The sequence below is a fragment of the Pelmatolapia mariae genome, linkage group LG6 (assembly GCF_036321145.2).
Source record: "Pelmatolapia mariae isolate MD_Pm_ZW linkage group LG6, Pm_UMD_F_2, whole genome shotgun sequence".
Classification (NCBI taxonomy): Eukaryota; Metazoa; Chordata; class Actinopteri; order Cichliformes; family Cichlidae; genus Pelmatolapia; species Pelmatolapia mariae.
In genome coordinates, this window is record NC_086232.1 from 33,040,604 (window position 1) to 33,066,351 (window position 25,748).

General features: G+C 41.1%; 2 protein-coding genes across 2 annotated transcripts; both read right to left on the reverse strand.

Annotated features, from left to right (window-relative positions):
* Positions 1–1,164: 1,164 nt before the first annotated feature.
* Positions 1,165–14,100, reverse strand: LOC134629357 (transcription factor AP-4-like). The gene is made up of 7 exons (XM_063476635.1): positions 13,656–14,100; positions 11,526–11,691; positions 11,197–11,295; positions 6,894–7,064; positions 6,125–6,271; positions 5,766–5,930; positions 1,165–3,863 (listed from the first exon to the last, which is right to left on the reverse strand). Exons 1-7 carry the CDS (start codon positions 13,742–13,744, stop codon positions 3,708–3,710), a joined length of 993 nt encoding a protein of 330 aa, XP_063332705.1. The 5' UTR covers positions 13,745–14,100; the 3' UTR covers positions 1,165–3,707.
* Positions 14,101–16,635: 2,535 nt separating this feature from the next.
* On the reverse strand, positions 16,636–22,621 carry mvb12a (multivesicular body subunit 12A). Its single transcript, XM_063476636.1, has 10 exons — positions 22,515–22,621; positions 21,257–21,346; positions 18,844–18,927; positions 18,657–18,756; positions 18,444–18,573; positions 18,189–18,329; positions 17,891–18,003; positions 17,740–17,798; positions 17,576–17,626; positions 16,636–17,495 (listed from the first exon to the last, which is right to left on the reverse strand). Exons 2-10 carry the CDS (start codon positions 21,344–21,346, stop codon positions 17,409–17,411), a joined length of 855 nt encoding a protein of 284 aa, XP_063332706.1. The 5' UTR covers positions 22,515–22,621; the 3' UTR covers positions 16,636–17,408.
* Between the last annotated feature and the right edge of the window lie 3,127 nt (positions 22,622–25,748).

Here is a 25,748-nt window from a genome sequence, read left to right on the forward strand (position 1 = left end):
CTGTGGTGCACATTTGACTGCAGTGAACTCATTATGATGCCCAAGAAAACAGTTTGACATAATTTGAGCTCTGTGTATGGTGTGTTTTTCCTGTTGGAAGCAGTCATCAGAAGACTGGTACACTGTGGTTAGAAAGGGATGGACAAGGTTGGCATCAACAATGATTTAAACAGCACTCATTTGGTATTAAGGCGTCCAAAGTGTGCCAAGAAAATATCCCCACACCATTTTACACCACCACCAGATTGAACCGTTGATAGAAGGCAAGGTGAATCCAGGGTTTCATGTTGTTTACACACAAATCCTGACTCTGTCATCCAGCTGACATAGCAGACCTTGAGACTCAGACCAGGAAACATTGTTCCAATTTTCTATTGTCCAATTTTCGTGAAGCTGTGTGAACTGTAGCCTCAGTTTTCTGTTCTTACATGACAAGAGTGGGATCCAGTGTGGTACTTCTGCTACTGTAGCCCATCTGCTTCTAGGTTCAATGTGTTGTATGATCAGAGATGCTCTTCTGCATACCTTGCTTCTAACAAGTGGCTTTTCAAGTTACTGCTCTTCAAAGCAGTCTGGCCATCTTCTGACATCAATGAGGCGTTCCTGCACAGAGAACTGACACTCACTGGATTTTGTCCTCTTTGTCGAACTATCCCCTGTAAACCCTGCAGATGGTTGTGTGGCAAAATCTCAGAAATACTGAAATACTCAGACGAGCCAATCTGCCACTAATAACCATCCCCTAAAAGTTGTGTCAAAATTAATAAAATTCATTTGAACGTAAACATTCAGAAAAGCCACGCAGATTCACTGACTTCCTTCAAATAGACTACAAAGCTCTTGTACACTATGCATCTTTTAATGGTGCTATGAAGTTATTTTAATAGAATGACTCGTGTTCAAATACTACTGTCATACTACAAATACGTAGTGGACTGCATTTAAATCTGTCAAAACAAATAGTACACTACAATATATTATCATTTTTAATAGTTGTTGCAGTGCACATGTGTATGTGCCACATCTTCTATCACCAATTTGAACTCTGCGCAGCAGTAATAGTCACTCATTATCACCACCTGGTGGGCAGAAATGGTCATATGTATGAATAAAAGCAACCAAACAGAGGGAGTGTAATAAAAAAGTACAAATTTTTATTTTTTCGTCTTTACAAAGGCCTGTTTACCCAAGGTTTTTCTTTTTTTATAAACAAAATATAACAGCTTCTCATCGACCTGGACTGATGCAGAACAAAAAACAAAACTTAAAATCACAATATAAAAGGCTTGTCACTTAAAAAATGAAAAGCGAGACAAATTAAAGATTTTAAACTGCGTCACAGCAAAGAGCGTATGGGGAGAAAAACAAAACAAAACAACCCTTCCTGAAAGCTGATTCAGGCATTAAAGAACAGCAAGTGCTTCATATCAAATATGTCAAATTCCACCAAAAGACAGCAGTGCTGCAACACAATGTACAGAAACATTTGGGTGTAAGAGTTTCTCTGACCAACAACAGCCCAGATTAAAATCAGGCTGTTGTCATATGTCAGAGCAACACCAAACCCTTTAACAAAGTTTCACAAACAAAATATGAAAAATACCCCACGTTTGGCATGAAAATGCTAGTCTAGCCTAACCTGATGCCTGGGAGTGACTAGTGTCCACACATCCTACACAAGACAGTGTCACTGAACGCATCAGTCATGTGTTCATGAAAAAAAAAAAAAAAAAAAAAAAAGAACCCGCAAGAAATAAACAAAATGTCATAACAAAAGATTACTTCAGATGAGAGAAAATGCCGATTAGTAATATGCATTCAGTTGGCAACAGAACATACAAGAGATCAAAAGACAGATACAAATCCAAAAAAGGGAATGTTTACAGCATCAAGTCAGCGTATCAAATTGAGTATGACAGGAGAGAGGCTTGTAGCAGGGGTTTCCAGTCAAATTCCCAAGAAATATGAACAAAGTAACATGAGGTGGACAGACTTGGTGCTTTTTTGAGACACACAAATGGAGGGACTGTAGCTGGGTGTTGTATCAATTTTACATTTTACCAAACAGTGTTTTTGCCCTTTTTGTAGCCAATGTTGATGCCCTGAAAACCGACAATGATCTGATTATTTGCTCAGTTTTCCCCACCTAAAGCTGCTCATCATGAATTGCCGTGATTAAGAGTTTTCTTCCCAGTTATTTCTGCGTGTGAGCAACCCTGAAAACCCATCCCTGCTCTACACTCTGAGCATGTTCAAAGTGTGTAAATGACAAATATTTAAAAAACAAAACAAACAAAACTGGATCTGTAGGAAATGTGATTAACGGTTACATGAAGGGTTTTGGCCTCAGCTCACTGCTCATCAGCAGAGCACCAGGGTTATCAAAAGAGCACCTTGCAAGTAGAGACTACATTCTTTGACACAAGCTCATCAAGTTTCATACATATACTGTAGGCGCATGAACACCTATTGACGGTGCATAGAGATCTTCACCTCATGTAGAAATGACACCAACAAATGTAATGAAGATGGAATTGCATAAATACCAAAAAACGTTAGTGCATAGTCACTGAAATTAATAAACCAGGACTAAAAGAGACTTAGATAGTCTTTGGAGGAACACCAGAAGCCTGCATGCAGTGCAAGCATATGAATCATCCAAATCGCATCAGCTAAACTTCACATATTTTCATTTACAATTAAAAAAAGAAAAAAAAAATCTGATTCAGTCAAATTGTCTGGGAGCGATCATAAATTAACACCAGACATGAACGTTGGTTAATATTTTCGAGCGATAAACCAACATTTGATGGCGGCTGGTTCAAAACTGAAATCAGAATTTGTTTAAAAAAATAAAATAAAATAAAATAAAATCCCCTCAGGGACCCCGGTTCCCTGTAAAAACCTGATAAACCTCCAATTTGATAAATTCAATTTAAGAAATTGTTCACCTTCCGTATTCAGTAACGCTGACATAAAGTTAACAAAAACATAACCAAAAAGACGACCAAAGTAAATTGATCAAGAGCTTATTTTAAGGGCTTATTTAGACATCAAAAGCATTTTTTCTTTCAAGTAAAATCAGACAATTTCTTTAAGTGAGTATTCTCAAATTAAACTTGTAATTAGGTGAATTTCATTCCAAATTCTGACATTTCGAAACTGCTTCAGCTGTAGTTTGAGTTTCAGAATCGAGAGCTGCTCGGTTATTGCGATCATACATTCAGCTCTGTTACACTGACTCCCATCAGTTTGAAGCACATGTAATACTGCCGGTGTGCCAGTGACGATGGATTACTGCGACACGTAAACACAAAATGAAGGGCGGACTGATGCTGATAGCTGTTTTACACTAGAAGACCCTCAAGTTTCATAATAGTCACAGACCGGCTCTGCCATTGAAAGACAGCCTCGAGAGATCCCACAGTGTCTCCTCTGCACGCTGACAATCCTATGTTTTCAATATTAAGAGATTTTACAGTACAAGACTGACACAGAGCTTAACCATTGGATTTTAGGAGTTTGGATAATGCCAAAGAAGACTTTTTTTTTTCCTTTTTTTTTTTTTGTCAAAAAGCAGTCAACCTCCTGGAGGGAATCTTACAGTGAAAAGGTATTTATGTGTGTGTGTGTGTGTGTGTGTGTGTGTGTGTGTGTGTGAGTGTGAGTGAGGGAGAGCAAAAGAGAGAGAGAGTTCATGGGATGGATCAATTCATTGAACTGTCCTCCCCCTCTGTGTCAGTGTCTGTGTCAGAGCAGGCGGTGTCCATGGCGATGTGGGCGGGGCTTACAATGACAGCTCTTCTCTGCTCCTCCTCAGCGCTGGCTCTCCTCTCCTGAGTGCGTTCGATATGCTGGATGGCCTGGAAAGGTAAGAAAGTATACTATAAATATGAGGCAATAACCAGACTAACAATCAAAAGCAGCTTTCCATACAAAGTACACAGAAGTTATTTTTTCCTCTCCATTGCAGTAAAGACCCATGAAGATCAGGCTAATTAGTCTGCTTGAACATTTTGTTTTAACATGCAGAAAAGCATAGAGACCTGGGTCGTGCACTACGAATCAAGTTCAGCAAACCCACGCTCTCTTTCTATTATCTGGCTTCACTTAACCCAACATTGGTAATCAGGCTAATGCTTGTTTTATGGTAACACGTGTTCATTTTTGTAGGTTTTTGACTTTGCAGAGGGGTATGCAACCAGCACAAATGTGGTCCTCCAATGACGCAACAGCATGTAGCTCGACAAGCATGACAGTATGTGTATGCTGACTGGTTGAGAAGTGGGCTGGAACAAGGAATGGAGCGATGGCCAAGTTTCTTCCAAACAGGATGTCAAAAGATGATAAAATAGAGCATGAGAAGCACAGATGGTGACTGCAGCGGACACTTTTGATTGTGTTTAAACAGTCAGTTTCACTTCAGCTCTTTGTATGTTCTCTGCTGCAGCTGGCAAGGACCAAGAACAAGCAAAAACAGCCCACAGACTAAGGACTGACACCACTGTAACAGCATTACTACTCTTAGTGGTAATGCTATTGAACCGGTGCTTTAACATAACTCCTATCAGATCATATATGATTTTGTCATTTATCATCTGTCTAGAACCCTCAAAATATAAACATAAAATATAATGAATTAATAATAATTAAACACGAGAAGGGAGCCGGAGATCGACAGACGGATTGGTGCAGCGGCCGCAGTGATGCGGACGCTGCACCGGTCCGTCGTGGTGAAGAGAGAGCTGAGTGTAAAAGCGAAGCTCTCAATTTACCGGTCGATCTACGTCCCTACCCTCACCTATGGTCACGAGCTGTGGGTAGTGACCGAAAGAGCGAGATCGCGGATACAAGCGGCGGAAATGAGCTTCCTCCGAAGGGTGGCCTCTCCCTTAGAGATAGGGTGAGAAGCTCAGCCATTCGGGAGGGGCTCAGAGTAGAGCCGCTGCTCCTCCAGATCGAAAGGAGCCAGCTGAGGTGGTTCAGGCATCTGACAAGGATGCCCCCTGGGCGAGGTGTTCCGGGCATATCCCACTGGGAGGAGGCCCCGGGGCAGACCCAGGACACGCTGGAGAGATTATATCTCTCGGCTGGCCTGGGAACGCCTTGGTGTTCCCCCGGATAAGCTGGAGGAGGTGGCTGGGGAGAGGGAGGTCTGGGCTTCTCTGCTTAGGCTGCTGCCCCCGCAACCCGGCCCCAGATAAAGCGGAAGAAAATGGATGGATGGATAAACAATACACTGTAAATTAAGTCCATGTACACTGTATCCAATATGTAAAAATTTCAAACCTCTGCACTGAACAGATGTTGCGGGCTTTTTAAGACAAGTTATTGTGCAGTGACATTAGTTTGAGTGAAGCCTCCAAATCACTGAGTGATCTGAAACTGAATTTGGGGATTTGGGATTGGGAATTGAAAGTAATGGTTCAGAGGATGTTTTGACGACCTTGGACTGAATGCATAACAATCAGCTTGTTAGTAATTACTTTTGATCATTTAATCATTAAACCACTTTTATGTTTTAGATAAGATAACTGATAACTTAGACAATTGTGTGCATGTTTCAGGGTGCTAGTCTTACATAACTTGACAGCGGCAGATGAACTATGAGCTAAAAGGGAGAAAACTTTGCTTTTCTTTGTCTGAATGTGACGCATTCAGACACCCAAAACCTGCCTAGGAAGTACTGCAGTGTGAAAATGTAAAGTAATGCAATGTCAATGCCTAATCAGCAAGGATCCTCTAAAGTGAAAAAAAGTTCAAACCTGCACAATGGTATCCAGGTTCTGTCTAGAGGTGGACACCGTGCTGGTGTGGGCTGATGGGCTCATGGTGACCACTGTGACGTGATGGTGGGGGTGCTGGGTTAGTGTTGGAGCTGGGACTATCACCGTGGGGTGGTGGGTGGGGGCAGGTGGAGAAGCCAACACCTAGAGGAACACAAAATATTTATAAAACAGACATCAAAGTGTGTTTTCCATTCCATAAATACATATGCCCACATCACAGCTGAGCTCCATACAATATTGGCCACTTCAGAGGCTGTTGGAGCAATCTTCCGCCTCTTCCAGTTCAGAAACAGTAGCACAGGTCACATTATGTTTTGAGCATGTTTGTTTCTAACCTGTGGACTGTGTGTCTGTCTGTCCACAGCGTGGATCTGGTGTAGCCGTAGCAGGGTCTGACTCTGGATGAGTGCATGCTCCTCTTCCACCTGCTGGGTGATCACCTTCAGACGCTCTGGGTGCAGCTGAGTGTCCAGAGAGCGCACCTACACAATGCACACAATTACGTCAACCAAAGATAGACTGCCAATTTTAAGAGCAACAGAAAATATATCCCAGCATTCTTGCCAAATAAATACTCTAATGGGAAACTTTATTTTAACACTGTAATATCAACACAGTGTTTCCACTGGAAACATAATGACTGTCTGAAAAAGAAAAAAAAGTGTCCAAGACACAAAACTGCCATGCATTCTTCTGATGTTTACCTTCCACTTAAACAACGTAATTAAAGTCTTGTTTGTCTTCTGCACCTGTCCCACCTCCTTTGTCTCAACCTGCTCTTCAGGTCGATCCAGGATGCGAGCTTATGAGGAACTGGCTCAAGTACCGGAAAATCTATCAGCCCCACAAGCTGAGGATTTTATAATTTGATATCATGAGCAGTAGTTGAGACTATTTTGTAGCCTGAAGGTGTAAACTAACTTATTTGTATAACCTGGGTAAATCAACAGTCCTATTTTTGTACCTTTTCTTTTGAATCAAACGTTCTCTCTTATTTGTAATGACAGAAAGAAAGTGAAATGTGTTTTAAATACACATAATAACACGGAAGGAAAAGGATATTTCTTTTCCAACTTCACTTCCAACCCCCTGCTTTAACCTCACCTGATCCTCCAGCTGCATGCGAGCCGAGCGCTCCTTATCCAGTTGCTGCCGCAGCTCTAACATCTCCCTCCTCAGCTCTTCAACCTTCTCCTCCTCCAACATGTCTGGAGACCCAATCCCTTCATCCTTCTCCTCTGCTCGCCTCCTTTTAGGCGATGAGCCACTTAACTCCTGTAATGACATGGAAACCACATTCGGTTAAATGTGAAACAACACGATTGGTGTAATTTTCTTCTCCATTTAAGATAACACACAAAAAAATTCAAGCTATCTACTGAGTTTGGCTACAACTGTAACTCCATGAAGCTAAACAGGAAGTTAAAATTGGTCTGTAATGACAAACGTGTAAGATGAAAAGCTTAACAACTGACTATAGGTAAGAATCACAGACCAACTCGGTCTGTGATTCTTACCTGTGGGCTTAATATGGATGTGGTTCACCATATTAAGCCCACAGGTTCCCCTCGGGATCCTGTCCCTCCACAATTCTTTAAAGAAATTTTTCCTAGTATACGACAGTATATCCTTGACATTATTAACAGCAGTTTGTCTTCTGGTGTGGTTCCTGCAAATTTCAAACATGCAGTAGTGCAGCCACTGCTTAAGAAACCTGGCCTTGATCACACAGTTTTAGCGAACTATAGGCCTATTTCCAAGCTGCCTTTAGTCTCCAAGGTTTTAGAGAAAATTGTTTTTAGTCAACTGAATGATTTCCTAGATGATAATGGCATCTTTGAGGTTTTTCAATCTGGTTTTAAAACCCTCCACAGCACAGAATCTGCATTATTAAGGGTTTTTAATGACATCCTTCTGGCATGCGATTCTGGTAACCACGTTGTTCTTGTCTTGCTTGATCTAACTGCTGCCTTTGTCACCGTAGACCACAATATTCTAATTTCTCGATTACATGATGTAGTGGGTATTGGTGGCACTGCACTTAATTTGTTTTGGTCTTATTTGCCAAATAGAACTTTTTCTGTCAGCCTTCTCGGTTACGAATCGTCTTCTGCTCCTCTGTCATGCGGCGTCCCACAGGGCTCAATTTTAGGGCCACTGCTCTTTTTACTATATTTATTGCCTCTGGGTTCTATCCTCAGAAGGCATGGGATCTCATTTCATTGTTATGCCGATGACTGCCAAATTTATTTGCCACTAAAGCATAAGGATGGCATCTCCATAAAACCTCTCTTGACATGTCTAGATGACATTAAAGCTTGGTTGGCTCTAAACTTTTTAAATTTTAATGAAAAGAAAACAGAAGTGTTGGTGTTTGGACCCAGTGGTCCCTGTGAGCCCTCCTCTGTTGTTTTAGGATCCCTGGAAGTCTATTTTAAACCTGTTGTTACTGACCTTGGTTTTAAGTTGGACAGTGATTTTAAATTGGACAATCAAATCAGAGCAGTGGTGAAGTCCAGTTTTTATCATTTAAGGCGACTGGCAAAGAGTAAAATATTTTCTTTCGAGGCAGCACCTTGAAACAGTGATCCATGCTTTTATTTCTTCCCGCCTGGACTTCTGTAACTCACTTTATGTCGGGGTCAGTCAGTCATTGCTCTCACGTCTGCAGCTGGTTCAAAATGCGGCTGCACGACTCCTAACAGGAACTCGAAAAAGAGAGCATATAACCCCCGTGCTAGCCTCTCTGCACTGGCTGCCTGTGTCTTTTAGAGTTAATTTTAAAATTCTTATGTTTGTTTTTAAATGCCTTCACAGTCTTGCCCCGCCTTACCTCTCTGAGCTTCTTCATCTCCACACACCCTGTCGGTCTCTAAGGTCAGCTGACCAGCTGCTCCTGGAGGTACCGAGATCCAGGAGGAAGCTCAGAGGGGACAGGGCCTTCTCTATTGTGGCTCCAAAATTTTGCCCATGCACATTAGAGAGGCCCCTTCACTGTCCACTTTTAAATCGCGTCTTAAAACCCACTTTTATTCCTTGGCTTTTAACCTCAGTGAGACTTAGTTTCTCTTTTAATTGAAGTAGTTATTTAATTAATGATTTCACTCTTCTTTTATTTGGTTTTTACTTATATCTAATGTAATTTTATTTTACAGTTCTAATGTACAGCACTTTGTCAGCTGTGATTGTTTTAAAGTGCTTTATAAATAAAGTTGATGATGATGGTGTAATCTGCTGCTCACAATAATTGAAGTGATTCTGCAACACTCAAAAAGCTGAATTTCTGTGCTGTCAGTGTGCATCTGTATTTATAAAATGAAATGTTTTGTTTTTATTTATTAGCTCTCAGGTTAGCTTCCTCTCACTGAGCGTTTTCAAGTAGGTTAACTTTTTCCACCCCGCTTTATTTGCCAATCTTCACTTCAGGAGTCATCAAATAGTGACTCGAGTAACTGAAATTGGTGGAGGGACTCAATTAAGACTGCCTCCCATCTCTATATCTAATACACTGTCTGCTTACACTACTGTCTAATACCTTTGAAGAAAATGACCAGTCTGTGTTGTGCAATCAATGAAGGTCAAAGTGATTGTCAATAGCTCTCCATTCAAAGCAACATTTAGCTCATTTCCCCTTTCATGCATTAAATTAACATCTCTAATCAGAATCAAAATGACCTGATTCTGCCTCACTATAGTTTAATGTTGCATCTCTACACAATCACGTTTGCAACCGACGTGACTGGATGTGCACGAGCAACTACAACCAACTGGTTGTGTGAGTTAAATCCACTGATCCATCAAACAAAGGGAGGAGATTTCCGACCACTGGGGTAATCTTTAAATTACAACATAATGTGACTGCACTTGCAGAGACACTCGTTTTTCCCTTAACTTAGCTGTTTCTGTTGGGTGAAAAATTTGGCTGTGTGTGGAGGGTACAATAAAATATTGAACCATCAAATATTGAGATTTAACATAGCTGTCAGCCTACTTCCGTTAACAAGTTAAAGCAAAGCTAGATCGTTCATTTACTGTATGTCAATATTGTAAAGATTCCCAGTGTGTGTGTGTGAGACCGCCAGTGCTACCCCTCAGCCTCGTAGTAATTACACCTATAGTATTAGGGCTGTGCGATATGACCAAAATCTCATATCCCGATATAAAACATCTATCGTCCGATAACGATATAAATCACAAATAATTTAATATTTTCTGTAAATTCTGTGAATCTCGGGTAGGTGAAGTGTTTCCAGCTGGGCGTCGTGTACCTGGAGTCGAGTGTTTTAACCGATGCATGAAAGTACACATTTTTAGACATAGGTTGTAACTGCCGCCGTTTTCTTTGTGAGTATTTATTACACGGCGTGCTCTGGGGAAAAGCCTGTTCTAACGTTTGAGTCTAAGGTTTATTTTTTAGCACCTGACGACTCTTTTTTCGCTTCTCATCTGTCAATACTCTGCATACTTTTTCCACGTAATTCCGTTTATTTTGAAAAGTTTCAACAGGATCTTGAACTTTATTGTGAAAGGTTTATGTGGAAAATAAACAAGCGGACATGCGATGGTTTTACCGTCGTTGTTGCTAACGACAACCCATAAAAACAGGCGATTGTCCGTCCATAGTGTGGTTATATTAAATACAAGAGAAAGAGAGAACTTTAAGAAATGAATATAGCCACTACAGTGACCATCAATACGATGAAAAAAATATTGCCGTAAACAGTTTATTTTGCGACACCACGAAACAAACGATAGCGTAAAATGAAACGATAGATGTTTTTATATCGTCATCCGATATATATCGTTATATCGAACAGCCCTATATAGTATCATTTTCAAAATACTACATTTCCTTGTTCTCAAGTTATGGCATTCACCAGACTTATGTGTCCATGCTGCCCGGCAGGAGGACAATTCCCCATCAGCCTTTTACGTCTGAGGGGTAAAAACGGTATCTGCTCTCGTGAACACACAATTTTGCCATTGTTGAATAAACAACTATTATTTTAATCAGGCCAATGTGGATTTATGGTCACACAGAACTCACACACTATCAGAGCTCCCCCTTAACAGAAAAACAATGCATCTTTTTGACTGAAGGTATACTGAAAAAATATGTCTTATATATTCTCTAAATTCTGTTGTACATGTCAGTGATCTGGATCTATTCTACATTCAACAGCATACTACATTCAAGTCTCCTCCTGGGGAGGAACCTGAGCTGAAGACAAAACCATAAAGATTGTTTTGGCCCTAAAACAAACCATTAGTACTCATGTAAGATAATATTCTGTATAACAGATCAGTATCTCATCTGTGTGACACTGACATTAACTCAACCAGATTTTATACTTAAGAACATTTTATGTAAAAAAAAAAAGAAAAAAAAAGGGAGACATGCTGTTACCTGGATGAAGCGCTTGAGTTGATTGTTCTGTGCCAGAAGCTGCGTCTTTTCCTGCTCCAAGGTGAAGATATAGTCTGCTGTCTGCTGCAGGATGGCCGCCTGCAAGTGGGGGGAAAAAAACCAAAAGCTGAACTCTAGAGCAGAGCCTGGACATGTGACATTAGTGCAAGCCCAAAAACAGGCACAAATTAACTTTATTCCCTTCTTTGCGCATTTGTGCTGAGTCACTTTGTATTCTTGCTGTGCCAACATTTGGTTCATTGAACAACACTGTGCACGCGCACGTGTGTGTGTGTGTGTGTGTCTCAATGTGTGCACGTTTGGAGCACCTTGCTGAGTTTCTCCCCGTCGGTGTGCGGCAGGAGTGTTTTCAGGGACTGGAATCCTGCGTTGATGCTCTGCATACGCCGGCGCTCGTTGCTATTAGCGATTTCCCTGCGAATTCGCCTCTCTTGGTCCTGAGCAGTCTCTGGACTGAGGGGGATGTTGGCCAGGCTGAAGGAGAGAGGTCAAACGAAGAAGATGATCATGACTGTGTCCTGAAGTCACCAAGAAAGCGTAAGTTCCCCTCTCAAACATAATTAAGGTTAGCATTAGATCTGAGCAAATCTGTATTCTGGGTTAAAATAAAGTCTGTAACTAGCTGCAATCTGAAACCTTTTACCTGGAACTTTACAGGACATTCATCACAGGGAAAACTCTTTGAGTTTCCCTGAGATGAACTCGTTGCCCCTTAAAGCACTTGTAGAGCATGAGTATGAATATCATGGTAACAAAACCTTCTGACATATTTACTCAGAGGGAAAAATAAGTGAACCATTCAAGTCAAAGACTGCCGCCACAAACCTGAAGAACCAGATCTGTGATGTTTTACTAGGCCTAAAGGTCAGACAGAACACACGGCTCACATAGTTGTAAACATGTCTGTCCTACAAAAGATGAAAGAGTTGGCAGGCATGTGCCAATCAAATTGTAAAGCTTGCAACTTAACAACATTTAGTGAACATTAACTGTGATATTAACATATAATCAGTAATCTTTCTCTATTACTTAGATTAATACATATTTAAAATATTGTATTAGATCCTGAGGGTCTAGTTCTAGAGTGAAATATGCAAATTATGCATTATTTACTTTCACTTTTATAAATTTAGACACGAGGAAGACATCTTTGGGAAGGTAAATATCCTAAAACGTTAATTTTTAGATAAAAACTGTCTTTTTACCTGCCATTTCTTTCCTTGGTGTTAAATATATAGTAGGAAAAACTATTCGCGGAAATTCTGTACCATATCTAGACCAGTGTTTAGGCACACAAAGGCTTTTCTTTGGCTACAAAAAGTGAACGATTGACTAAAGAATAACAGATTAACAACCAAAACTGTGAATATCAAAGCCAAAAAATAATTATCTAAACAAAAAGATCTGTTTCTACACATTCAGTTTCATATTAACGTTTGACACAAATTATAGGGGTGTTTACATCGACTCAGGAAGAAACAGCATTTCTCCCACAGACTTGAACGCGCCGGGGTTTGCAGCTCAGACATAAAACCAGCTGTTGTCTGCTGACGCTGCCGGGAGCTGCGGGCCTCCGGCACGGCCGCCGGGGGGCGCGTCTGCACGGTAGCAGCCGTGAAACGTGACTCCACTCCGCCACAAGCCGCAGGCCCCCCTGGCGTCATAGAGAACAATGCTTTCCCCGTTTAGCATGGAGCTAGAACTTAAGTTATCGATTCAACATTAACCGATAAACACTCATAACTGTCGCACCACACAACAAACGATGTATTTCTGCTAAACGACTCAGGAAATACGAGTTATGAGACGCGTATGTGTATTTCATACGGCTGGAAGGAGTGCGCAGTGAGAGCTAACTAGTTAGCCACGCTAAGCTAATTTTAGCACAAGACGCAACGACGACTACGCCGCGGATCAGTATTTAAACACGCATTTTTTATCCCCGAACACGGTTTTACACCACATACTTCATCATAGCTACACATAGATGAGACACACGAGCGATTTAATTAATATGAACAGTTTTTTGGGGCAACGGTGACGTTACAAACGTGATTTGTTGTGTAGCAGCAAAGCGGCGGGTTAACTACCACGTGCTCTGGACGGCAATGTATCGATTTCACCTCACTGATTTACATATTCCTGAGCCAGGCGGTTACAAACATGCTTTATAATAAGTTATTACAAACAATTCAGCCAGCATATTTAAAAGCAAGGGGGTGAAATGTTACATATATCCTCGTCTCTAACAACATCAACTGGCACAAGCACTGGCAGCTAATTTCCACAACCACGCTCCTGCTGCCAAGACATGGCAGCGAAGCTAACAGCATGCTACATGAAGGCAGACTGCAGCGCACACACATACACGCGCTACACGAAAGGTTATTTATTCACGCAGTCCGGTAACAACACCGATGGTTAGCATTTTTGCGCACCTGCAGAGACCTCCAATAACATCCTTCTCCGATTTCTTGAACTGTTGTAAGGACTGTATCTTCTCTGTCGGCATCATGAAATATTCCATGCTTTCAAAGCCACCTTCAGTCCGTGTTTGCTGTTTTCTTCTCCCTCCCCTGCGCTCCTTGTTAAAATAAATAGATGTTCGGTTGGTTTTTGTTTCTCCCTCGCAGAACTCCCACTGTACTCGTCAATAGCTTACATCTAAAAAGCCGCTTTCAATTCGGTTTGACTGAAGAAAAGCGTTAGAAAAATAACAATTCAAGCTGTGTTGCTTTCCCCAGCTGATGGGGCTACCTCCAGTGTGTGTGTGTGTGGCTTCTTGCCTCCGCCTACTACGAGTGTGTGTGTGTGTGCAGCTGATCTATGTGAGGCGGGAAACAGCTGGTTGGAATCAGAGCTCGTTTTCCGGAAAGCAGAACAAACAGACCAGCAAGAATCTGACTGCAGTGCTGCAAATCTACGAGCAGTGAGCAAAATACCGACTATATTATTTGAACTACGCCAAACTATAACCCGGGAATCAGCAGGGTTAAAGGTAAATTTAAACTGCAGCGGTTTGCGTTTTGTTTTTCCAAGTGCAGCGACTGACTGTCCAGTGTTGGTACTGCCAATAGCCGTATCACATAAAAATCAAATTCTGACATCTTGATTGTGATAAAAGTGTAAGTAATATTGTAAATAAATGGCATTACCAAGCTTATGGACAAACCGTCCTACAGTTCATTTCATTTTTGTCATAGTTAACAAAGGACCAACATGAAAATGTGTTGGACGAAATAAGTCAGTCAGCATCGTAAAATTTTATAAAAGAAAAGAAAAAAAACCCCAAAGCAACACAAGTTTAAAAAAACACTACTGGAGACAGAAATAAAACAAACAAGTAATACAGAGATAAACACTCCTACATATACACATGTGGTGTTGAGGTGTGCAGCATTAATAAGTAAATAAGCATGCATCTTCAGGTTGTTGTGTTTCAGCTTCTAAACACTGTACAAACTGTTTTTGGAGGATTTTTGGGGGTGAAATCACAATAAAGGTTTGTTGCTTTCATTTTAAAGGCGACAACTCTTTTTTTAAATGTACTCATATATGTGTATTACCGCTTAACTGTTTGAACTTTATTTAAAGATTACAATTTAAATGACCATAATGACCATTACAAGACTAAATCCAGAGAGAAATGCTCATGTGTAGCTCAGTTACAGACTTATTAAACAAACAGAGGTGCCGCACAAGAGTTTAACATAATTTTGTGTTTCATGATCATTTCACAAAGTGGAAAACATATGATTAGATGCTTTTACTTAAGTAATAACATTTACTACTTAAGTAGGCTTATTTGTGCAGTGGTATTGTGCAGTAATTGTGTAGTTTTTGTCTACAAGGGCATCCAAAAATCTGCCAAATAAAATATTCAGAATTACCTGCTGTAGAAACTGCTTATGAACAAGGGAACAGTTGAAAGTAGCTTTCAATGTAAAAATGTTCATTATGAAAAGTGTCCATCTAATCATATTATATTACATTCATTGCTGCTGTTCAGGATACTTATAACCTCTTCTTTCACCTGCACCCTTTAAGGATCACTTCATCTGTCCCCATAATGCAATTTGTCTGTGAAATAATAAGTAACCAAAGTTTTAAAATCAATATTATCTAATAAAAATGTTTGCAGCAGAGTAGGAAGCTTAGCAGCAGCAAAAACTCTTAATTTCTTCAGTCTCATTGCCACAAGTGTATAAAATCAAGCACCTTCTATACAGTCTGCCTTTACAAATATTTGTGAAACAATGGGTGGTTCTAGAGCACCCAGTGCGTTCAAGTTTACTACAGTAAGTGTTGTAACAAGCCAGCGTGTGAAATTTCTTCCTTCCTACATATTCCACAGTGAGCTGTATGTGGTATTAATGCAAAGTGGAAGTGTTGAGGAACCACAGCAACTCAGCCATGAAGTGGTAGACCACGTAACTTTAAAGAACAGAGTCACTGAATGTCGGGGTGCATAGTGCATTAAAATTACCAACACTGCTGACTTAATAATACCAAACTTTCAAACTACCTCTGGCATTAACTTCAGCACAAAAACTGTATGCCAGGAGCTTCGTGGCATGACTGAGCAGCTCATATGTGCATATATATATATATATATATATATATATTTCCCTTTGCATCGGTTTTTAAAAAATTATTTTAAATGGCTCCCAAATAAGAAGTACTTGCTCTTAACAGCTAAGAAATTTATTTTTTAATTTGTCATCTTAAATATGAATACAAAGGACACAAAGTGAAAAGTAAAAGGAAACATTACAGCTGATTTATTATAAAAGGAAGCTCCTCAGCATAAAAAACTCCGGTTTAGGACAGCAGGTGGCAGTATTAAACTGGAAAGTCACCCAACCAGAAAATCTGGTTCTTTGTTTTCTTTACATGAAAAGTGGAAAATAACCATTCATCCATTCTCTTCAGCTGGCGCCTATCACAGCTGTTATAGGGTAAGAGGCGGACTGGACGGGTTGCCAGTCTATCGCAGGGCTAACACATAGAGAAAGATAACCATCCACAGTCACACCTAAGGGAAATTTATTACCATCAATTAACCTAACGCCACTAATTATGTCTTTGGATTGTGGGAGGAAGCCAGAGTACCTGGAGAGAACCCACACAAACACGGGGAGAACATGCAAACGCCACACAGAAAGGCACCGGCCAGATGGTGGAGACTTCTTGCTGTGAGGTAACAGTGCTAACCACCACAACACCGTCAACATAATAAATTCCTAATAGCTTCATTGCTGCTGTAATGAAACCATAGTATGTCATCTAGAACAGCATGATATCAGCAGGCCTTTTCACAAGCCTTGAAGCTTAACCGGTCACATGTGCCTCTGGACAGTTTTTTTGTTTTTTTAAGTTATAATATTTAAACCAACACACATGCTTTATTGTTCTCAGGTTTTTATTTTCCCCATGTAGCACATGTTAAAGAGATAGTAAAACGACATTATACACTGATGAAATATTTGGTCTTAAAAAAAAAAGTGATGAGCTCTCCTTATTACCACAAATCTTTAAGTAACTAATATACAGAGAAAGTGTTTCAAAAATGATTCAATCTACTATATTCACCTTTAAATAACATATTTATATTTATGTACACATTTTTTTGAAATAATAAAAAAATGATAGTATTCTTCATATAAGAAATGCACCATAGTCTATATTGAGATATATTAGTGTATCTAATGAGTCATCATTTGTAGGAAAATGTATTCACTAAGGCCACTTAGTACAATTCTTCAAAAATATCTAACGGTAAACTGTATTGGACACCACACAACAGAGCATACGAAGGTGCACCTTCGTATGTCAGCACAGAAGTTTTCTAAATTTGGAAATTAAGCATGTTAAAGAAAAGAATGAACTTAAGCCATATGTTCACAACATCTTTAACCAGAAAGGAGCCGTTATACTGTTAAAGGCACTTACATTTAGGACCTTGCTAAAATAGGCCTTGTCTTTGGCAGATAGAAACTTTAAACGCTTGAAAATGGAAATCTGGATCAAGACTTAAATAGGGGTCTCCAGAGTTGACCTTTTAAAGCCTGAAAATATAAACCTAACTGGAGGGATGATTATCCTTTACTTGTAGCATGATTGGCAAATGCCCTCTGGAGAGAACAGAATAACAGAACATTTTATTTTGTAACTTTGACAAAGTGCAAGCATCACTGAGTTGACGGGATCCCTGCCATCTGTACTGATGGTCTGATCCTCTTGGCAGCATTTTCCTCCACGGTGAATGTGTAGTTATACTGGGGAAAAAATAATCAAAAAACAATATGGCAATATTCTCAATTTATATACCCAATAAAAGTATCAGATGAGAACTTACCTCATTTTCAATGTCTTGGAGAGACTTTATGGGAATATTCAAATCCGAGTTCTAAGACAAAAATAGTCAAAGATAATTGTATAAGAGAATTGGGATGACAAAGGAAAGTCAGCGGTATTTGGCATTGGAATCCATCCCTTGAATACTGAAAACTTGAAACATACCGTCTCATTTGCCTGGGTTTCAAATTTTGGGTGGAGGCTGAAAGGAACGCCATCTAGAGCTGCAGAGAATAAGAGTATGCCTAGGTGAGTGGGTCTCTGCGGTGAGAAGCGTAAATAAGAATCCCTTTGTGTGACGAGAGACCCATGGTACCTGTAATTCCATGGATGCTTCCATCAGCAGGTTTGTCTAACTCATCCTTTGTTTGAAGAGTGTGGCGTCTGTGACTAAGTCTGCTGGGTGGCAATTGGGGAGGAGGAGGGTTGCTGCAGAAATAAATAAGATAAACAAATAAGATGTCGACCACAAGAGTAAAATGCCTCCAAGAGAATACATTTTGCTGTAATAATGTCACATCACTAAAATTTGTAACTATGTAGACTTCTAATAAGAGACATATGTGACATTTTGATAATAACGTCTCCATTTTAAATATACATAGGCATTGTACCTAGGTCTGAGGGGTAGAGGAGGAGACGGCTGCTCTAAGGAAAGTTGGCGGATGTCCAGGCTGACACTGCGGGGCTTAGCTTGAGGCGTGGGTTTAGAAAAGTAACCTTTTCTGTACCACAGCACATAGCCGTGGATGTCTCTGAAGAAAAAGTGCATGTAATGACAAATTATATGCAACATAATATTCATAAAAGTTCATAAAAATACTTTGATAAAACAGGCTCAAGACAAAAGTCCATGTATCTGAATGTACCCCACAAATGTGTAATGCTGCAACATCATTTTGCTTTTGGCTGTCAGCTTGATATCCAACACAGCTGTTTCCACACTGCCCACTGGGACGATGCGTACGCACACACGTTTTTTCTTGGAAACTGTGGCCTCTGGACAAACAATCACACGGTAGGTCAGAAGTGAATGAATATGATGCATTCTGCTAAATAAGTATGAATGTGTGTGTGCTCACTTGGTTCAAGATGTTCGGCTATAAAGCAGTAACCATGAGGAAGCGAGTCCTTATCAGAAAGAATCCGGATGTCAGACACTACCATACCACCTGCTGAGTCCTGCATTTATGGAAAATTTAGAAAAATAAATGATGTATTGCGGCAATATAAAGGTAATACATGTATAAGTTTGCATTTTTTGTTCACCTTGCTAAAACAGAGGTAATATCCAGACTTCATCCCAAAGGTGCGTGTAAAATTTGCTGATGCTCCGTCTTCTGTGAGGCTGATCTGCAGAAAAACAGGGAGATACAGTGAGACAGCTGTGGCATCACAAACACATTTGATTTATTTCAAAATAAGCAAGTACCATGAAAATTTGAGTTAGCTTGAGTCAGTCAGTTTAAAAGTTGGGATTTTGGATTCAACAGAAAAGAATCATTGCACATTTGTTTAACTGTTCTCCTTCAGAGTCGCGTTTGGGATCAAAATACTGGCCATCAGCACAAATATGTTTGAACCTTAGACGGAATATAAAATATGGAAATTGGCACTGTGACATCACCTACTTGTTTGTGGACTCTTATTTTTATGGCTACTGCCATGTTGGCTTTTTTTTAAGCCAATAGCGGCCAAAGTTTGATAAAATGGTGGCGTGCACAGGGAAGTTATGAACAGGCTGTTTTAATATACAGTAGTCCCTCGCTATAACGCGGTTCACCTTTCGCGGCCTTAAACATCTATAATAACTGTAAAAAATAAAGTTGTTTACTTCGCGGATTTCACTTATCGCGGGTTATTTTTAGAACGCAACTCCCGCAATAAACGAGGGACCACTGTATATATATTAAGTTGCTTAAGCTTACTTTCTCAAAATCCCGCTTCCCAGGCTATTACTTACTATACAAGTTAATTTATCAAGGAAAAAAATACAAGTACTCTTCTACTCAAGGAGCATAAAGAGCCCTCTTGTTGTAGAGGTTGCTGGCTATCATTGGGTTAACATGGTCTGGTAAATGTACTGGGTCCTATATAGTGCTTTTCTACTCAAAGCGCTTTATACAACTTGCCTCATTCACCCATTCACACAGACACTTATTTCTATGCTTTTCCTATGTAAGTGCTTTCTATCTAACATTCATACTCTAAAGCAGACCTTCCCAAAGTGTGGGGCCCGCCCCCTAGGGGGGGCGCAGAGCCATTGCAGGGTGGGCGCGGCATGAAAAGGAAAAAACAAAACAAAAAAAACAACGCTTGGACACTGCTAGCACGGGGCGCCTCCACAAACGCAAATCAGGAGATGAAGCATAGCTGAATATGTTTCCAAACCAACTTCATTCCAAGCCAAAGACTAGAAAATATAGTGAAGCATATCTTCCCTTTGGCTTCACCTGCACAAGTGCCGAGGTAGGTCTCTCCTGCATAATTGGTTTTCCCTGCATCGGGAGCAGCGCTGGGCTCTTCAAATCACAGACAAACAATATCCCACATTCGTGATTTTTAGTTCACAAACACTTGTTGTAATAACTAACTACTCCTGACATTTTGGAGATGTTAGCTCTTTATACAGTAAAGTTACAGTGGGATACAAATAACATCAGGCTGATCCTGCCACGATTTGTTCCCCCTGTTCAAATCACGGACAAATAGCATCCAACAGTTGTTTATGTTTTTGAACCCATTTTGCAGAGGGATTGAAAAATGTATTGATAGCAATGTTGAATATTATTACACAGGAAAAAAACAACTACATGTAAAATAATCACACCGTGACGCCTCTGCCTTTGTAAATGGAGGGACAGTAACTGCGTGTGTATATGTAAGCGTGTAAAACCTGAAGATTATTTTGTCTCTATCTGCTATTTTGCAATTCATCTCATGTAAACAACGTGGCGCACAGCGTGACGTGAAAAAAGGTTGTTGCAGCGACCGTCTAGTTACCCAGAAGTTGAGTGTGCAACACCTTTGCACAGGTCACCTGGTGGAGGCAACCTGTTTCAGTACAATTGTGATCTGACTGGGACTAAATGCAATCAGACAGATTAGCGAAGGTTTGGAAGTAACTCCCATCTAATTTGTAACAATCAATGTGAGTCAAGTCTGGGCAACTCAGCGCAACTGCAATGTGTCTCTTTAGAACAGGGGACTCAACTCAACTGGCTTGTATTTTGGTTATATTCCTATAGAAAAACAAGGGCAGTGAGCATCTGCAGCAACCACATCACTATTTCAGGAGGAATTTCTGTTTGAAATCAAAAAGATTCTGGCTGGACTCTAAACGTAAGTAGTTCAAGTGAATTTCTGTGTATATCGACAGCAACAGATTTGTAATCCTAGCTGATTCACCACGAATAATTGTTGAATGCAATCAACGGATTGCATGTATTGCTGGGGCTTATCAATTTCACACCAACTGCTAGCAATTTCCAGCAACTACTTGCACCCAATAAGGGGACGCAAATTTTTCCCAAGAGACTGGAGGTCACCAATCAGTTGCTAACTAGTCTCTAGGTGATTGTGACCCTAGAACAAGGACAAGAGATTTTATTGTAAGTCTCCTGCAAACTTTGTGGTTGGAGTTAAGTAAAATGAAATATCTATAATCTATCTCTGTTCTTACAAGGGTGAAATCTTTGGGGCAAGTGCCAGAGTTGGAGGCCCAGGCCACAGCGGTCACTGGCCGGACATTCCCACGTTCCATCAAAGACATCTGAGGAAGACACAAACAAAAATTTTAATAAATATGGAAGGTAAACAAGGTACAAAATGGTTTAATGGTTGGTTTTAACATAAATTATGTATCCAACATTTTATTTATGTATATAAATAAAATGTTGACAGTCTTCTTATTGCCCAAGGATGTTTTTGGATTGTCATTCTAATACAAACTTTCTCAAAGCCTATCTGTTTTTTTCAATTTCAATGCGTGTACAATAACATGTTCCCTCGGAGACTGAGGCATTGTCACACCCAAATCGTTTAGTTCATGTGACTCATAAATGGGAACTCAATTAGGTCAAAATTACCTTTAGATGAACTCTTACACTGAATAGTGTCATTCTCTGCCCTAATATATATGGACGACAGCCTGAATAGGGAACGATCCTATTCAGGCTGTCGTCCATATATATTAGGGCAGAGAATACACTATTCAGTGTAAGAGTTCATCTTAAAGAGCAGCAAAAGTATTTAATCCACTTGCATCACTTTTAATATAGATTTTAATGTCTTTGTTTTTTTTAAGCATTTACTCAACTTTTGGCTACATGACACCCATAAACATAAATACATTTCTATTGGTAAAGACTTTTTACTGCGTGGTAAATTGTTCAAACAAGCACATTTGACTAAACAAAACCGACTAGCACATTGGAACAACAACAAAGTCACAATGTAACAGAAAGACAAACAAGCATATAAAGCTCAGATTTTAAATGAAGATGAAAAAAAAAATCTCAGCAATTCATGATTTCACAATTGAATTTTTTTGCAATAACTTCTATTTACTTGACCAAACTTCCTGACATAGTGCTTGCTATTGTTATAACCTGAGCTCTATTTTGGTAAGCGGTTGAGGAAATCGATACCAGCCAGATGCAGGTATCTTAAAACAGCTGCTAAACTTCCCTATCCACATTTTTAAACACACGTCATCACACGTCTGCCTTTCGTGACATGTGTTTATTGTTACATTTATTAATAACAACACCTGAAATTATTAAATTAAAGACAAGTACCGTGTAACATCCCTGTCAAGACTAGCTTATGTGGCATTAGCGATTGTTCCGATGACAAAACTTCACCGCTTCTTTGTTAAATAAGCTAAATATTTACCGCTTCGTGAGCTCATTCGTGTAATTATAAAAATACACACTTACTCTGTATATGTATTTGCTTTTGGCTCTCCGAGGTGGTGTTCTTTTCCGAGGTGAAAGAAAAACTTTTTAGTATCAGCGGAAATTTTCCTGGACGTCCTCGTAGGAGCAGGAAGTACTTTGACTCCGTCCCGACTCCAACTCCCATCATCCTCCGAGGCATGACGTCAGCTTTATAAAACAAACTCCCTTCTGAACGCTAGATGGCAGCAGTTGCGTGAGAATACGGCTCAAATTTTCACAGCTTCCATTGAACTTGCTGCTTTAAAAAGTGTTAGAATTAACGATAGAAGAAACACTTTGCCTCATTTAATCTCTCTGCATAACAGAACATAGATGTTTATTTTTTGTGCTACAATCCACTATCTCTGCACAAGCAAGAATTAATAAATCAATGAATGAAGGAAAGCACTGCATGTTCTGGGTGACATTTTCTTTAACATACAGTCTACAGAATACTTCCTAAAGTTGCACTATTTTATCCTGTCTTATTTGTTTTAAATGAAATTATTCAACAATTTAAAGAAAGGAAAACAAATGTTTGCCCTTTTTGCATGCTTTTAGTAGCGAGTGAGCAGCTAAAACTGTGAATAATTATATAATGAAACTACCAGACAGTCCTCGTAATCCTAATGTGTGTGTTTGTGTGTCGGTTTGTGTATGTGTATGAAAACCAGAAAAAAGACCCTTGATTGCAAGCATCAACCAGAGGGGCTTAGGTCCCTGTTGGCATGGCAACATGCAGAATGGATGGCAGTATGCTTGTGTGCTTGTGTGCGTGCATGCAAGAGCGGGGGTGGGTCGAGCAGGTGGACTGTGGACGAGGAAGGAAGTCAGTGCTTATCCAGTGCACTTAGCTTTATTGGTTGATTGGCCAGTTAATTAGTAGGTAATTAATGAGAAGGAGCCAGCTGTAATCTGCTGAGAGTAAAACAAGGGGCAGATGAGGTAAACTGCATCTGTGTGTGTGTGTCCCATGGACACATTTGCATATATATATATATATATATATATATATATATATGTATATATATATATATATATATATTATTGCGGTTTCAATAATGCATAATACATCTCCGTTTTGAGATGTTGTGAGAATACAACAATAATTTAGTGTTAGCGCCACCTTTGTTACAGTAAAACTATGATCCCACAATAAAAACCCTACAAAACCAGCTGATACTAACCATGGGGGCATCATCATCTTAAGCACCACCAGCCAACATGGTCTCCACAGCGAAATGACGACTTCTTCGCGGTTTCAAATCAAAGAGCAGCACTCCCGGGAGCCCGCCAACATACTTACTGATGCAGAAGGCAGCCACAGAGAACAAGCGCAAATCCGGAAGATAGTCAGTGTCGAGTTCAAATTAAAACTTGGAAGACTTGAAGTTTTGCAGGGCTAACTTCTTGTACACCCCCCTTCTGTGTGGGTTTACTGCATTTACACTTTTTAAATTTATTTTAATTATAGTTTAATGTAAATGAGTTTAATACTACTACTACTACTACTACTACTACTAATAATAATAATGTATACTTAATTGATCCATCCATCCATCCATCTTCATCCTCCAGCTTATCCGGGGGAACACCAAGGCGTTCCCAGGCCAGCCGAGAGATATAATCTCTCCAGCGTGTCCTGGGTCTGCCCCGGGGCCTCCTCCCGGTGGGACATGCCCGGAACACCTCACCCAGGAGGCGCCCAGGGGGCATCCTTGTCAGATGCCCGAACCACCTCAGCTGGCTCCTTTCGATGTGGAGGAGCAGCGGCTCTACTCTGAGCCCCTCCCGGATGGCCGAACTTCTCACCCTATCTCTAAGGGAGAGGCCAGCCACCCTTCGGAGGAAGCTCATTTCTGCCGCTTGTATCCGCGATCTCGTTCTTTCGGTCACTACCCACAGCTCGTGGCCATAGGTGAGGGTAGGGACATAGATCGACCGGTAAATTGAGAGCTTCGCTTTTACACTCAGCTCCCTCTTCACCACGACGGACCGGTGCAGCGTCCGCATCACTGCAGCCGCAGCACCAATCCGTCTGTTGATCTCCGGTTCCCTTCTCCCATCACTCGCGAACAAGACCCCGAAATACTTGAACTCCTCCACTTGGGGCAGGAACTCATCCCCGACCCAGAGTGGGCACTCCACCCTTTTCCGGCTGAGAACCATGGCCTCAGATTTGGAGGTGCTGATCCTCATTCTCGCTGCTTCACACTCGGCTGCGAACCGTTCCAGTGCGAGCTGGAGGCCTTCACTTGATGAAGCCAACAGAACCACATCATCCGCGAAAAGCAGAAATGAGATTCTGAGGCCACCGAAGTGAAAGCCCTCCGCCACTTGGCTGCGCCTAGAAATCCTGTCCATAAAAATTATGAACAGAATCGGTGACAAAGGGCAGCCCTGGCGGAGCCCATCACCCACCTGGACCGAGTCCGACTTGTTACCGGCAATGCGAACCAAGCTCTTGCAACGGTTGTATAGGGATCGAATGGCCCGTAGCAATGGGCCAGACACCCCATACTCCTGCAGCACCTCCCACCGAACTCCTCTCACACCCGAGTTTTTGCTTCAGCCACTGCCCGAGCCGCATTCCGCTTGGCCTGTCGATACCTGTCGGCTGCCTCCGGAGTCCCACAGGCTAACCAAGCCCGATAGGACTCCTTCTTCAGCCTGGTGGCTCCCTTCACCTCTGGTGTCCACCATTTGGTTCGGGGATTACCACCACGGCAGGCACCGACCACCTTGCGGCCGCAGCTCAATGCAGCAGCTTCGGCAATGGAGACGTTGAACATGGTCCATTCGGACTCAGTGTCCCCAGTCTCCCTCGGAATGCTGTTGAAGCTCTGCCGGAGGTGTGCGTTGAAGATCTCGCGGACTGGGGCCTCTGCTAGACGTTCCCAGCACACCCTCACTACGCGTTTAGGTGCACCGGGTCTGTCCAGCGTCCTCCCCCGCCACCTGATCCAACTCACCACCAGGTGGTGATCAGTTGACAGCTCAGCCCCTCTCTTTACCCGAGTGTCCAGAACACATGGTCGCAGGTCTGGTGATACGATTACAAAATCGATCATCGACCTGCGGCCTAGAGCGTCCTGGTGCCACGTGCACTTATGGACACTCTTATGTTCGAACAAGGTGTTCGTTATGGCCAAACTGTGATTTGCACAGAAGTCCAAAAACAAAACACCGCTCGGGTTCAGATCAGGGAGGCCGTTCCTCCCAATCACGCCCCTC

What these genes read in the sequence shown, in the direction of transcription:
- LOC134629357 (XM_063476635.1), bottom strand. Translation starts at nt 13,744, where the DNA reads ATGGAATATTTCATGATGCCGACAGAGAAGATACAGTCCTTACAACAG. An exon ending in GTTATTGGAGGTCTCTGCAG is followed by an intron (nt 11,692 to 13,655) that starts GTGCGCAAAAAT and finishes TCTCTCCTTCAG; the next exon opens with CCTGGCCAACATCCCCCTCA. An exon ending in ACGGGGAGAAACTCAGCAAG is followed by an intron (nt 11,296 to 11,525) that starts GTGCTCCAAACG and finishes CCCCACTTGCAG; the next exon opens with GCGGCCATCCTGCAGCAGAC.
- mvb12a (XM_063476636.1), bottom strand. Translation starts at nt 21,346, where the DNA reads ATGTCTTTGATGGAACGTGGGAATGTCCGGCCAGTGACCGCTGTGGCC. An exon ending in GCCCCAAAGATTTCACCCTT is followed by an intron (nt 18,928 to 21,256) that starts GTAAGAACAGAG and finishes GTTTTTCTGCAG; the next exon opens with ATCAGCCTCACAGAAGACGG. An exon ending in ATTACCTCTGTTTTAGCAAG is followed by an intron (nt 18,757 to 18,843) that starts GTGAACAAAAAA and finishes CCATAAATGCAG; the next exon opens with GACTCAGCAGGTGGTATGGT.